The 14039-nt window shown below is 36.4% G+C and overlaps 1 protein-coding gene across 2 annotated transcripts in view; it reads right to left on the bottom strand.

Annotated features, from left to right (window-relative positions):
* Positions 1 to 14039, bottom strand: part of cdm (importin-13-like protein cdm) — a 78895-nt gene that overhangs the window by 45541 nt on the left and 19315 nt on the right. For both annotated transcript variants that reach the window (XM_081743237.1, XM_081743236.1), the window contains exons 5-6: positions 13546 to 13618; positions 1840 to 2144 (exon numbers count right to left, since the gene is read on the bottom strand). In XM_081743237.1, coding sequence (XP_081599363.1) covers positions 1840 to 2144; positions 13546 to 13618 — 378 coding nt within the window. The remainder of the gene's footprint in view (positions 1 to 1839; positions 2145 to 13545; positions 13619 to 14039) is intronic.

Raw genomic sequence — 14039 nt, 5'->3', positions numbered from 1 at the left:
GTTAATGGACATGCATCAAAAATGGCATGGAGTCGTTGGAATAAATATGAAAAACTTAATAATTTGGTGCATCAGTGAGTTCAACATTTATTGTTAGATATGCATCCTATCACCTTACTAAAAATTTCAACGTTGAGTATGCATTTATTAATTATCAGGGTAATACAAAAGAATTAAATTTATGTACTGCATCACCTGATCGACAGCTTAGTAATAAAGTGTTTGGTGTGCTGAAAGCAGATATGAATCCATGTATCTAGTTAGCCTAATCCTATAGTAATGGCATGCAGAACTATTAGATACACAATGACAATGCGGCACCTAAGACATAACATTATATACTTTATCATGGACCTCAGCAAGTGGTGATGGCCGTTTCTCCTTGAATTTTAGTTCCCTTTATTTTTAAAATGGAAATAACGAGAAAAGATTTAAAAAATAAATTTCGGATTGTATAATGGAGTAGGCACATTTACTAAAGTTACATAAAATTAATACTAGCGTTCATTAAATTCTGCTTGAATGTACTGTAATACTTAATCGGCTCCGAAATTCACTACTTCAGCATTAAGAATTAACGACAAGCAAGTTATTAAGCAATAAAAGAAAACAGACCATTGCTTTTGAACCTTGTTAGAATTTCTGCTTTTAAACCTTGCTAGACGATATTCTTTTTTCCTGCATTGTCAGAATGGACAAACGTTAGTAGAAAATTATAGAGCAAGTGAGAACACACTTTCGAAATTCCATATAGGCACGGGTACAATTTGCCTGTCTTTTTGCGAAAAGAATTTCACTATTGAAAATAAATAAATAAATAACTTTTTTTCAGTGTAACGTCTTATGGCACATCATGGTCTTTTCACTAAAGAATATGGATGAATAATGAAAGTGAATAATAGTGAAGTTAAACTTTTTGTGCTTTCCCATTGGAAATCAAACCAAAACCGCAAGCGCTAACCACTAGACAAGCGGGAAGGGCTTTCACTATTGCAATTAGGGTAATTAATCTATATAAATAAAAATGAAACTGACTATGTCTGTGACTTAATAACTCTTGAACCATCCGAAGGGCCGCGGTGGCTCAGAGGTAGTGTGTTCACCTCTGGTACACGGAATCCCGGGTTCAAACCCTGCTCCCGCCAAGTGAACTTAGTGGTGAACAAACACCGTGTGCGTGGGTTTCCTCGGGGTTCTTCAGTTTCTTCCCACTTTCTTCATTCCACCATTTCATTCATTGCTCATCATCACCATCTCCTTTAGCCCAGTCATTTTCTTGAACCGACAGACCGATTTCGATTTACATGAGGCTCGGTCCTGGGATAGTCTTTATCATTCACTTTGCAACTTAGAGGAGGGGGAAGGGAAATATATATATAAAAATGATCGAAAATGACCAATAGAAGTGTGAATCCACAGTTTTTAGGGTCGCTGCGATGAACAGTAAAACTTCCGATGCCGTTTAAATCCAAATTCAGCTCTGTAACTGATACATAAAAATGACCAAAAATTACCAATATCAGAGTGCGTTTTAGTAATAGTAAAAAGTGACTGACTAACGGAACACATTACTATTTTTTCTTATTTTAACGCAAGCAAGCGGGTAATTGACGCTAGTGTTGTATGAAAAAAAGTGCACACAAAATGCGCTTACTATCTTAGAGCGTTTTCACCTTAGTGTGTGTGTGTAAGTTGTTTGGTTTGTGTGAAGTACTATCTACTAAAATGACAAATTTATGAGCTTTTCAAAATAGCTTATAGTCTGGTTAGGAGCATTTTAAACGATTAATGTGTTATATAATATGTTCTCTACGCATTGTATGTAATGAATAAACTTACCTCCATTCCTTCTTCAGCTCTCCTTTGAATTAAATCTCGCAGCGAAAGAAGCTGAGGAAGCAGTCTTAAAAGAGTAGTCGGATATTTGTGAGAATCTGGATGTGTGACCAGTAATGACAGTGACTCCACCGAGGAGTCTGTTAACTCAGGAATTGCTACGGCTGCCTGCAGATGGCCCACCAACGGCTCTGCGTCGGGCAGAGGCACTCCCAAGTGCATCCAAGAACCACAACATTTTATAGCTTGCTGAGACAATTCCAAACACGCTTCTGGTCTAACGAGGACTTCTTGAAGCAACGACAATACTAAAATTACAAGAAAACAAAGAATTAAACAAGTTCTGTAATTTTTAATTTCTTAATACACGAAACGACAGCAACTATTTTTATAAAAAATATTAACTTGGAACACTAACACGTAAATTAAGTTAAATAACAATGAATATATGACAAATATTATACGACATCCTGACAGATAAACACGTATACTTTACCCAGTATGTTAAATTTTTTATGGCAAGTCTATTTTCATAAGGTACTTTGAAGTCAACGACCGTAGAATAATACCAATCAGCTTATGTGCTAGAATTTCTGAAAGAATTTTTCAGCAGTGAATCGAAAACAAAGCAAAGTGAATGTAACATGTGAGATAGGCAAAACGGTTTTAAGGATGGATGATCAATAATAGATCTCATATCCCTACTGAGACAAGTATTTGAAAAAAAGATTGGGAACACAACAAGGAGTTACTAATAGCATTTATTAAAGGAACTATAGAGATTGATTCAGTTATACTAAGCAAAAATTAACGTACAATTGTGCCGTGTATGCGCAACCCATCGCCGTGATATTGTCACGAGGCTAGCAACAGTATATCGTTAATCACACAGAAGAGCAGTGTAGTCCAGCGTAGTTTGATGCCGCAAAATTTAACAGATTCTGTGAAGAGTTCATTGTGAACCTTTCCGACGATAAACTCACGCCGTCGCGCCGTAGAAACGTGTCAAGTGAGTAATTTTCGTGTAGGTCGTGTCACTATAAATCGTACTATACGGAAATATGATGCACAAAGTCCCAGCCCCACCACACCGACGCAAGCAGCTAGAACCACTTTCCAAAAAGATTCATGATTGTGGTCGGTTTCTTGTACAGGGGTAAACTACAGTAGAGCTGGTCTGCAAATCGGACACAGCCGGTGGTGGAAACATAGCATTTCCTAAGTGACTCGACTCAATATACGTGAATCAATGGCAATGTACCTCTGAATACGGCAACGTAGCTAGAAATGTACATGCAAAAGACTTCAGTAGGTTGAAAAGAAGTAAAAGTTGAGTTGATTTTAACATTCCTTTCAACATCGAGACTATATGAGACGTGGACCTACTGATTAACGTGAAATCCAACCACATGAGCTCCCGCCGGAAATCGAACCCGGGTCTCCCAAGCCAAAAGCGCGTACGCTAACGGTTTAGCCACGAAGGAGCTCGAAAAGAAGTAGGAATAATGCAATGGTTCAAGCAACTTCATAAAGGACAACAGTGTAGACCGCGTACGAACTATGTAAAATGTGAACGGTTTGAAGTAAAGAGTGATCTAACAAAGATAGAATGCTATCTCCTACCTCGTATTCAACTTTATTATGAAAGGCATAATCTTTAATAATAAAAAATAAGTGTGTGTGTGATCAGCTTTTCGCACAGAAAGAAGTGACCTAGAACCACCAAATTTTATACACAAATAGCTTTTCACCAGATCTAATCGCCTACGACGCCCTCTTTTCGATTTTCGGGTCGGGGGACGGATTTGGGGAGTGAAACTGTACGCATAAATACCCAGGACGACGGATATTAGTGGTAGAGAGCTAAAGTGACCCTTTCAGAGGAGACTACAGTACATGAGATGTGGGTCTACTGCTTGAAGGGAATACGAACCACAGGAACTCCTGCCGGGAATCGAACCTGGGTCCCCCACGCTAAAGGTACGTAAACTAATCATATAGCTACGAGGGAGTGCTGACGGATATTAGTGTCAAATCCATAGTTTTCGGGATTATTAAACCTATTGGTGATAGTTCCGATGACATTTAAGTCCACGTTTAGACAAGAAGGGACATTTAGCTGGCCTGGGAACCGACAGGGGCAACGTCGAAGGCGCTGGTCTTCTTTATTTTCTTTTTTATTTCACTCATTTCTTTACTTCCAAATATAATATATTTGCATAAACCTTATCTGCCCCGTGCGAGGAAGGGGCACTTCAGCTAGTTAGATTATTTTTTTTTTTAAAAAAAGGACAGAAGCACGTTAATGTTCATAGACAACGAAATGATTTGAGGAGAAACAGAAGAAGTACAAAGATAACTGGAAGTCTGGAACAAATGTGCAGAAGAATATGGCCTCCACAGAAGCCAAGAGAAAAGTGCTGAGACTTCAAGAAACGAACACCAACACGAGAAAGAAATACAATTATAATTAGAACCACCGAATACAACAGAAACGTTCGAGTACTTGCATTAATTGAACTGAAGTTTAGAGGAACTATATCTGTAATACTTTCAGCACTGAGGCTTGATGAGACGTGGGCCGCCTATAGTTGAACATGGGATTCAAGTCACATGGTTTTCCAACGAAATTCGAACCCGGGTATATATTAGAATGAGGGGAAAACATCACTAAACACTGCAGCAAGAAGAAAGATATTACGAAAGCGTGAAACATTTTATACAGGGTGACTGGAAATTCGACCTATTTCTTGAATGGGGTTATTCTACAACTAATTTGGAACAAATCTGGCTCCATGAACTGGAGGTCGCAAATCAGTGGTTTCGGCGTAATATGCAGATGTGATTTCTTTTAATTACCTAAATTACAACCAAAAACTGCAAATTATGAAAAAACTATTCTACTTCGACCACTAAATTGACACTTTTTTAATAGCTGAAAAATGAAGTATTGCTGTAAAAACGAATATATCCAGAATTACCATCACCTCAGACATGAATGAATCAGAAACCGAAAATTGTCGTATCATTTCTTTTAATTCTTGATATCGAAGCGAGTAACTAACTAACTAACTAACTAAATAAATAAATAAAATGCGACAATTGGTGTACAAATCGCTAAAATGACGACCTCAGTTTATAAGGTTTCCACAAAGTACAAATGTTGTCGACTTTCGAAAGAGTTAGTGAAAAAATAACAGCAGCAACAACAACAACAAAAGCGCGCTCTGGCACTAATTTGTAATTCGATTCGTAAATTCACTTGAGCATGAGATGGTTGTCAGTACGACAAAATAAGTACAAAGAAACAAATGGAGAATAAATGTAGCGTATGCAAGCATGCAGCCTACGACGTACTTCAATTAAGACAGGAAAAAGCCTTGCTGCTAGAAGATGTGCAGCTAGCTACAAAAAGAGAGATAGTTTACTAACATGTTGACATTAGTGCTACAGCGCGCTGAGTAGTTTTGCTTTCTTAACTCTACTGAAAGTTAACAACATTTGTATCTGTATGGAAAACTTATGAATTGAGGTGGTCATTTTAGCAAATTTATGCCATTGTCGTAATTCCTTTTCGAGGTATTCGCTTCGACATAAAGGATTTTTAAAAATAGCACTAAAATTTAAAAAAAAAAAAAAGTGAATTATGACCTACTCAGGTCTGACTTTATGGTAATTTTGGTATGTTCTTGGCTTACAGTAGTACTTCATTCCTCAGCTACTAGAAAAGTGTCAATTTAGTAATAAGAGTGGTAGTTAGTTTTTTTTTATTTATTTTTTTTTATAATCCAACATCTGCAGGTTTTAGTTGTAAGCAAGCAAGTTTCAAAACAATCACAAATCTATTAAAATTATGCCGAAAAATTATTAAAATTATTAAAATCCATTAAAATTTACAAATCCCAGCTTTTGAGCGGACATTTATTCAAAACTGGTTGTATAATAATCCGATTCAAGTACAGGTCAAATTTCCAGTCACCCTGTATAGAGTAAAATTCTACCAATAAAGCTAAAATATCACTATACAGCACATATTTCGTACTCATAACCTACGCTAAAGAAACATGGATAATGATGCGAAGAGAGTGAAGGAAAAATTAAATGAAATGAAATCTTCAGTTTAACGTCGCGCGTTTATGCTTTGTAAGTTAGGGCAGATGGATGATTAAGGCAAGTTAATGACAATGGAAGAACTAATGGAAAGATTGTAGGAGGAAACATGAGCACCCCAAGAAACCCCACAGACACGATGTTGTCCATCACAAACTTATTTGGCCACAGATCGAAGTAGCGACCCCACGCACTAGAAGTAAATGCTTTACCACTGAGCCACCGCGCCCGCGAAGAGAATAGAGGAGACTCCACGCAAAGAAGAAGAGATTTTTATGACTCATTTACGGAAGAACAACAAAATACATAATAATAAATCAGGAATACACTCACCAGAAAGTAAGTTCGATTTTTTAAACCTAGGTCTTGCTTGTATGGACATGAGGAAAGAATGAAGGAAGAACGCTTATTTAACAACCTCCTCTACATGAAAATGACAGGAAAGCAGTCACACGAAAGGTGGGAATATGAGTACAAGGATGTGGAAAGACGAAAGGGCAAGAAGGTAAATGATATGGGAAAATGTTTACGAGAGAAAATGATAAAACGAAAGAACTCGTAAAAAAGATCTCGTACACACTCAGATCCAGAAGGAGGATGCTAGAATCAGAAATCAATTATCTTGTTGGAGAAGTTTTGAATTCCATAGCAGATCCAATTTTAGTTGTTTTGCCTGATCTTCATCGAGACAAAGATATATCGGATATAGATTATTATAAATCATTCAGTGTTTCTCTTACTATTAAGGGTGCGGTGGCTCTGTAGTAGAGGAATTTTCTCTTCTGCGAAGAGTTCGTGATTCACTCCCACGCCATGTAAATTTGTGCTGCAAAGCGAATCTATTCGTGGGTTTTCTCGCGGTTTTTCCTTTCTTATTTCACCCATTCTTTCATCATTATTCATCTGCTTTCTTTATCTTGCAGTGTGTATGAAAAAGAAGTTCTTATAATCATAATTTATGAAACAAAACTAACAAGTAAACAGATTAATTTTCTTACGTATCAAAAGTTAATTTTCTTTAAAGCATAACTTGTTCAAATGAAATTAAAATATTTCGTTTAACGTCCAACGATCATATCCTTTTAGGCTAAAGGAGGCGATGATTAAGGTAAGTGATTGATGCTGGAGGAACTGATGGAATGAGAAAGCGGGAGGATTGCAGAAGTAGAAGAATTGGAGGAAACAGGATTACTCCGAGAAAACTCATGGACACGATGTTATCCACCACAAATTTGTCCTTGTCCGGGAATCGAACAAAGAACCCATGCACTAGAGGTAAGCGCTCTACCTCTGAGTACCGTGTCCTCTATCACACTTGTTCAAATTTTACATAAAAATATCAAGTTCTAGAGATTTAGGATTTAGATTTCTGGGCTTTCGGCATCTAATACCATTTAGTCCTTCACGTTTTGAGGAATGAGTCCATCGGCGAGCACACAATCCAGGGAAAGGGAAGGAAGGAAGCAGCCTGAGACCTATAAGTTAGGTACCACCCCGGCATTTGCCTGGTGTGAATGAGGAAAACCCAGGAAAACCTCATTCAGGATGGCTGGCCTGCAAAAGCGTTTTTACACTTTTCCCCACCCCCACCGTATCAAGTTCTACTTTGTTCAACAAACCTATATTCAGTTACCACATAAACAACAGGAACAGATGCTTGTATTTCATATTAGAAGAAACTGATTTGTGATTGTGACACACAAAATTCCACTACCACTGAGATAGACTTTTACATTCAACCAATTCAGAATAACATTTTTAAGAACCATACATTTATAATACATGATTCTTAATAAATTAGAACTTTTGGTATTTCATCCGTATTAAATTTAATCGATGTTTCAAACACACTGATTGCGTTTAAAGTATCATCCGAACAACACTGATGATAAACGCAGACACTGCCTTTGAGACGTCAGTTAAAATTGTACAAGGAACATACTACTTATTAAAGTGAAACTGATACTTAAGGATACTCTCATGAAGCTCTTCATTATAGCACCAGCAAGATCACAGTATGGTAGTATGGATAATGAATAATAGTCCAAAGTTATCATTAGCTTTTATAACATATAAAACAAATGGAAAAGTGATTGACTGGACCGGAACTCGAACCTGGGATCTCCAACATACTGTGGCTATGCGTTATCCACTACGCCACCCAAAACAGTTACACACTCTCTCACTCCTGCAGTCGATGTTCTCCACTCACACTACCTGAGTTGTACCACAGCTTAGCTGCTGTCCTTGGACAATCCAGTGTCCATATATACTGAGAACACCTTTTGACGGTTGTAATTTCATTAGTATATATTAGCTCTTATACTTTATTTGCTATTTGACTAAAATGTTGGCCAAAGATAACACATAATCAGTTGATAAAGCTTAATAAAATGACATGCTTGAAGGTAACTTCAGATATGAAGTTTCCGAAACAATGTTCTTTCTTCGCTAAAAAGTGTATTGCCAACAATAGTTGAAAGTTCTACTGAAACAGATTCTTTATATCTATATTTTTGTAGTGTATGACAGAAACGTGCTTTGTTAAACATCAAATCGTCCCTTCTCCTAATAATGATACCGACACTCCTAGCGAAGAGACACATACTTCTAACAGTTTCCAACATACTACTTTAATATCTCGTAACATTTGGCTACATTAATTTGATTTTCACCAATGTTCGTGTATTCTTTACAAAACTAGACATCATGCATGAAAGTTAAGAGCGTAAACCAGAATTTCGAAATCTCGGTAGTTATCCACCATTAAGTTCAAAAGTACACAGTTTGAAACGCGATGTACATATATGTATATTATTAATATACCAAACATAAACACATGAACAGTGTACTCAAAGCAATAAATTATTAGAACCATCTGCAAAATAACAAAACTGAACACAAATATATGACACGGAATATCTAAACTTTAAATGAAATCGACAAGAAAGAATAATGCATTATCTGGAAGGCTGCATTTCAAGGAGAAAGCTTCTCTAATGCAATGCGTCATTAGAGATGGAATATTCAGATTTTCTTTCTTCTAATAACCGACCACAAAAATTACTACCGCTTTGTGTAAAAAGAAAAAATGATAGATATTTTACTGTGTATTTTAATCCAGTTAATTTAATTTATGAGTTGTACTGTAGAAATATCACTTTATATTTAGATTTTAATTCATGAGATAAGTTAACGATGAAGTGGGCTTCTAAGAAGCAAGTGTATTTTCTGGATAATGACGACATGGATCTTAACACTAATAACTGTTCGGTACGTTTTTTGAAAAAAGGAGAATTCTGCATTCATGAAATTCTCGCACAGCAATACTGGGTATTCTACAACAGTATTAGCGTTTAAATGAAAAAGATGTTCAAATATGGGATACATAAATCGATATATCTCAATCGAGCAGAACAAAATTACATCCTAATGCGTAGTTTTCGAGAATTTTTTTTAAACTTAAAAGACTGATATTGGACGATAACCAGGCTATCTGTCAAGATGAAACTGATACTAATATATTCTCTTCAATCTACTTACAAATTCCTGTAATTCCTGAATTTTCTTTAAACTTCCAGGCTTTGACTCTCCTCTGGATTAGCGGCCGCGGTGGCTCAGTAGTAGAGCGATCACCTCTGGTGCATGGCGTTCTTGGTTTGATCCCCGCTTCCACCAAGTGAGCTTTGTGGTAGAGAAACACCGTGTGCGTGGGTTTTCTCGGGGTTCTCTCGTTTCCTCACACTTTCTTCATTCCACCATTTTGTTTATTTCTAATCATCACCGCCAACTGTAGCCTAGCCAGCATAACCGTGGGGCCTAAAACTTAAAGATTTCATTTCTCCCCTGGACTCTTGCTCACCGAGGTTAAAAACAGGAAGAATAAGAATAGAAATATCAAGGAATAACAATGGAACGGACTTACCAAGGGAAGAGCTGTATTGTAACGAGAACACGTGTCAAGTACGTCAGTGGTCTCCAGATGGAGGTGATGCAAATTAAAATATGTTTCACAGCATTGTCATGACAATAAAACTAATAACATGCGTTGGCAACCTTTTAACATGAAACAAGATAGGAGCACCAAATCGACTCCGCCATATTTTAGTTTGCATCATCATCTTCATCTGGAGACCACTGACGTACTTGACACGTGTTTCCGTACAAAACAATTGTTCCCTTGGTGAGTCTGTTCCATATTTATCCCTAGATGTTTCTATTATTTTTCTTCCTGATTTTAACCTCCGTGACCAAGACTCCAGAAAAGAGTCAAAGCTTGGAAGTTTAAAGAAAATTCAGGAATTACAGGAATCTGTACGTAGAATGTTAGAAAATCTGAGCATAGTTTTGCATTGTCTGTATTCTCTTCAAGATCTTCCTATGACGCTAGCAAGATGTCAATATGCAGCATAGTTAACGAGATATAAATCATCATTAACTCGTAAATTTTGATTCTTGTTTAACTATCACATTACCCAACGATGAAACATGTTAATCGATAAATTACATAGAGGTAAACAAAGTGAAACACTTAAGATTACGGTAGATTCTCATTTGTTTTCGAAAAAATCGGAGAAAATCTTACCTCGATGGTGCTGAAAAAGAAGGGCTATGTCATTCTTGCCAATAATAATCGTTAACTTTTATTCTGAAGTAATTTTGTTAAACTTTGTACGAGGGTGATTCAGAAAGTAATGTCTCCAAGCCCACTTCTTGGTCAATAGTGCTGCATTCAAAACTGCTTATCATTAATGCACTGATGTTTAAGCTAAAGAATGTCACTTCTTTCATCTTCCTATCTATTCTCATTCCAGAGCAATGGAACAATCTATGGCATCCAGTGGTGACGTCCGGTTGAATTTCTGACTGCGGAAGGCTATACGCCCAGGAATATTCATCGAGGGCGACGTGTCGTCGATACACTATTGCGACCCGGAAAGGAAGCATCAGTCCATGGAGTACCGTCACACGTCCTCTCCTCCTCCAAAAAGTTCAAAGTTGTCTCATCTGCTGGCAAAGTGTTTGTTGACATTCTTCCTCATCCTGCTATAGTCCGGATCTTGAGCCCTGCGACTTTTGACTCTTCCCCAAACTTAAGGATCACCTTCAGAGCCAACGCTACAGTTCTGACGCGGAGGTGGAAGCAGCAGTTCGCCAATAGCAGCCACCACAATTCTTCGCCGACGGCATGAGAAACCTTGTTTCGTATTGGTGCAAGTGTTACCCGCAGAGTGGATTGATTTAAATCACTTGATTTTTTAAATAAAAATCGTTGATTTAAATCAAATTCCGAAATAATTTAAGGTGAAAATAAGTCAAGTCCCGTTTCTGTTCTGATATTTCGATTATGGAAGATAATCATAATACAATGAGACTCAAATGTACAGTATGTACAGCATAGTATGAAAGCAAGTGTCACGGAGAGGATGATTAGGGAAAATCCCGTTTTGAACGGGTAACAGGGTAATTCTGTTTTCTTCTCTTCGTAACATAGGGTTTATATTGTAAATCGTTAACTATTCCAACGGGGAAATCACCATCGACATTTAAGACGAAGATTCTTTTGTGTGCGCGTCTATATATTTGTTCCCAGATAATAGGGCGTATTTAGAAATGTCCTATCCCCTCTCCCTTTTTTTTTTTTTTTTTTTTAAAGATTTTATAACTTTAGGCAAAATTTATGTATTTCATGCCGCAAGCTAGTTACAATTTCCTTAAAAATATGCCCTGCCAAATATCAGTAACTTTTGTGGAGAAAAATGTCACTTTGATAAGCGTTGCTGTACTTTTTCCTTAATGCTTAACCTTTTAAATTATATCACCTATTTTTAGGTGATAGGATAAAATCTTTATTATTCAATTAAAAAGTACCAATAAAGCTTTTTACTTCGTTTTTTCAGGAAGATTTTTTGTTGTGCCTATTTTTATTATTTTTTGGCGGGCCTACATTTTGCACTCAGAAGACTGAAATTCTGCCCACTCGTTCAGTGCACCCTTAGTATTTTTCAGATTATTTCAAATCTCTGCGAGAAAACAGGGGGGTCCAGAGGGGCAAAAATGTAAGAAAAAGTGGATATTTTTAACAAAAATAGCTTTCTTTGCGATTTTCCCGCCTAAGATGCAGACATATGAGTGGTACCATCTGAAAGGCTGTTTTATTCTGAATAGAATGATGTACGAACCATGATCTTAGGATAAATAGGGATGTCTCAAGAAACTGTTACCTGAGATCCTGTTTTATACGGGAATCTGGGTTATTTGGGGATATTATTTTTCGCGGGCTTACTTTTGCATCTAGAAGTTTGAAATTTTGAGCACACATTCACTGTACCCCTTAGTATTTTTCAGATTTGTTTCAGAATTTTGCCTTTAAACAGAGGCGGTACAGAGGGGTAAAAATTAAAAAAGGGGATATTTCTTAACAGAAAACTTTTTTTTTTTTTTTTTTTTTTTTGGTGCTTTTCCAGCCCCAGATAGCCTACACGATGGAGACATTTCAATGGCACCGTTTGAAACTCTGTTTTATTCTGAAGAGAATAATGCACAAATCATGATTCTAGGATAAATAGGGATGTCTGAGGAAATCTTTATATTACATCCGGGTCATCTGGGGTATTGTGGGGATGTTCTTAGCTCATTGTTAAATATTTTTCCCGCCTTTACTATTCAACATAGAAGCTTGAAATTTAGAACACCCTTAGTATTTTCCAGTTGATTTAGAGATCTGCGTTAACACAAGGAAGTCCAGAGAGGATCAAAATTTAAAAAAAAAAAAAAATCCCGACTTGTCACAAAATTTTCCGCTTCAGGGACATGATAGGGAAAATGTGAATGTTTCCGTTTTAAAGGCTGTTCTATTCTGAAGAGAATGAGGTATGAACCATGATCCTAGGATAAACCATGATGCTTGACTGAAAGTCTATAATTTACCAAAAAAAAAAAGCCACAATTTAAAATTAAGAAACATTGTTTGGGATTGATATAGGTTAACGATTGGGGATTAATTCAAAATTCAACCCCAATACTTTCACTTAAATGGCATAATTGGCATTTAATACTAATTCGTAATGCTTTTTCTTCAGTTCGCGACTTGTATTATACGAGAAGAAAGATTTGATTTAAATAAAAAAAATCGATTTAAATAAAAAAATCATCAAAAATGAGTTTTTTTTTTTTTTTTTTTTTTTAAATCATGATTTTTTCCACCCTGGTTACCCGTAACGGGGACTATGTTCAAAAATGATGCTACCATTTATAACTGACATTGCAAGCTTTCCACTGATACCTGTATCGATGCTATCTGTCAATTACAAACAAATGTATCAACCTTGGAAGCATTACTTTCTGAATCACCCTCGTATCTACTGTTGGTTTTCCCCAAGCGATGAAACATATACTTCTGACAGTGACGAATGTACTACTTGTAAATAAACACGGATGGAACACCAAAGGTATAATTTATATAATTACAGATATTTCCTTGAAAATATGTGGAATTATATACCCACACATTTGTTTAGAACTTGTATTTTGTCCTATATTAACTCTAACATTTCACAAGTAAATTAACATAGAAGTACAAAAAACCTAGGCTCTTACTTTGAGGTATATTTCTTTGGAGTTCATTCCTTACAACGCCTTTCTGACTCTGGACAAGATGCATACTCTGAAACTATAAAATTATATGAAAATACAACTACAATGAACAGAAAATATTTGTTACCATATTAAAATGTTTGCTAGCATACTGCCAAGATTAAAAATATAAGTGAGTTGGTACGTAGACGTAAAGTAGACTTTATATATATATATATAAAGCTACATAGCATACTTCTACATAGCTTTCTCATGAACCACTAATAACGTGCTATTTTATTGTATTAACTTACAATTCGGAAACAAAGCATTGACTACCTCGCTCGCACTACAGTAAGTTATAAGTCTTGTAACTTCTTTTTTGAAAATAATAAAACGTTTAAAGACCTCCAGTTGTATCGTAAAGCTAGTCAAGCCACAAAGTGTACTGAGATAAAAACAACGAAACATTCAGTGACTAGGAAGAACGTGGCGGAAACACTCTGTATATAACAAAC

Source organism: Thermobia domestica, chromosome 16 (genome assembly GCF_964235325.1).
Source record: "Thermobia domestica chromosome 16, izTheDome1.hap1.1, whole genome shotgun sequence".
Classification (NCBI taxonomy): Eukaryota; Metazoa; Arthropoda; class Insecta; order Zygentoma; family Lepismatidae; genus Thermobia; species Thermobia domestica.
The sequence above is the reverse complement of the archived record's forward strand: the minus strand, read 5'-3'. Positions and strand labels throughout refer to the sequence as shown.